The 980-nt window shown below is 49.7% G+C and overlaps 2 protein-coding genes across 4 annotated transcripts in view; one reads left to right on the plus strand and one right to left on the minus strand.

Annotated features, from left to right (window-relative positions):
- Nucleotides 1–980, minus strand: part of LOC119581901 (vacuolar-sorting protein SNF8-like) — a 43,000-nt gene that overhangs the window by 24,647 nt on the left and 17,373 nt on the right. The gene's annotated exons all lie outside the window — the stretch shown is intronic.
- Nucleotides 190–980, plus strand: part of LOC119581899 — a gene marked incomplete at its 5' end in the record, with an annotated part of 12,833 nt that continues 12,042 nt past the window's right edge. Inside the window, 1 exon segment of the mRNA XM_037930062.1 lies at nucleotides 190–325. Within this exon segment, the coding sequence (XP_037785990.1) occupies nucleotides 289–325 (37 nt within the window).

Here is a 980-nt window from a genome sequence, read left to right on the forward strand (position 1 = left end):
GTTACAAGCAAGGATCTTTTAACTCCATTAGTGGTCATTTAATGGCAAACTCGCATACGAAAAGCTGCAGAGAGACCGAGCCGCGCCCTCAGGAGAGCCCTCAGCCACGGGAAGGTCTATTAGGTGATGACCAACCGCCTCATCCCGCCGTAAGCAGCCCCGCACGCGCCCTGCCTCACCGCACGCGCCGACCAGCATAAAGTGACCGTAAGAGTGTCGGAAAAAGTGTACACCAACCGTGAAGTACAAAGTACAGTACAAGTAGGCCTACAAGGAAACTGAGTGAAGATGAGAGTCAGCAACAGCATCCAATTTACACTAGTCGGTGAGTATGCCATGACATGACAATAAAATTAACGCCGCTTCACAATGGTTTACTACTAGCTTTTTCAACGTTGTTTCTAGGCAGCAGTGGGTACCATGGAACTACTATTAAGGTATTCAAGTGATATCCTTCATTCTTGTAAAAAAAACGGGTCATGACAGAACAACGATGACCCATCTAATAATAAAAACCTGCATTAATAACACTATTATCATGACGATGGTTAACACTATCATCATCAGGATTTCAAAATCTATAAACCACTAAATAATCCGCTTCCTAAAACTACGACCGTAAGCAACGTCGCACGAAAGAGAGATCATAAGGAAATATGATATCACAAGACCGTAGATTACGACAGGATGATGCAAATTCTAGAACAGCTGCTAGAGCCACATACCATGAGCTCAGGCTTGCAGGTGGCACAGTCCACATGCCATGAGGTCAGTCATGTAGCGCGCAAGGCGGGCGGGGAGGCCGCGGAGGGAGAGAAAACGCTTGACCTATGACCCTGACGAGAGGCGGTGTGACGTCACGTCACCCACGCGACCGACCCGCCGCGACCCTGAGGCAATTCAGGGACACACTCGAGGCAGGGACAAAAGGGCCTTTGGGGCGGGCGGTGACAGCCGAGGGAAGAGGGAGGGGGGAGGGA

The sequence above is a fragment of the Penaeus monodon genome, chromosome 15, assembly GCF_015228065.2.
Source record: "Penaeus monodon isolate SGIC_2016 chromosome 15, NSTDA_Pmon_1, whole genome shotgun sequence".
In the NCBI taxonomy this organism is placed as follows: Eukaryota; Metazoa; Arthropoda; class Malacostraca; order Decapoda; family Penaeidae; genus Penaeus; species Penaeus monodon.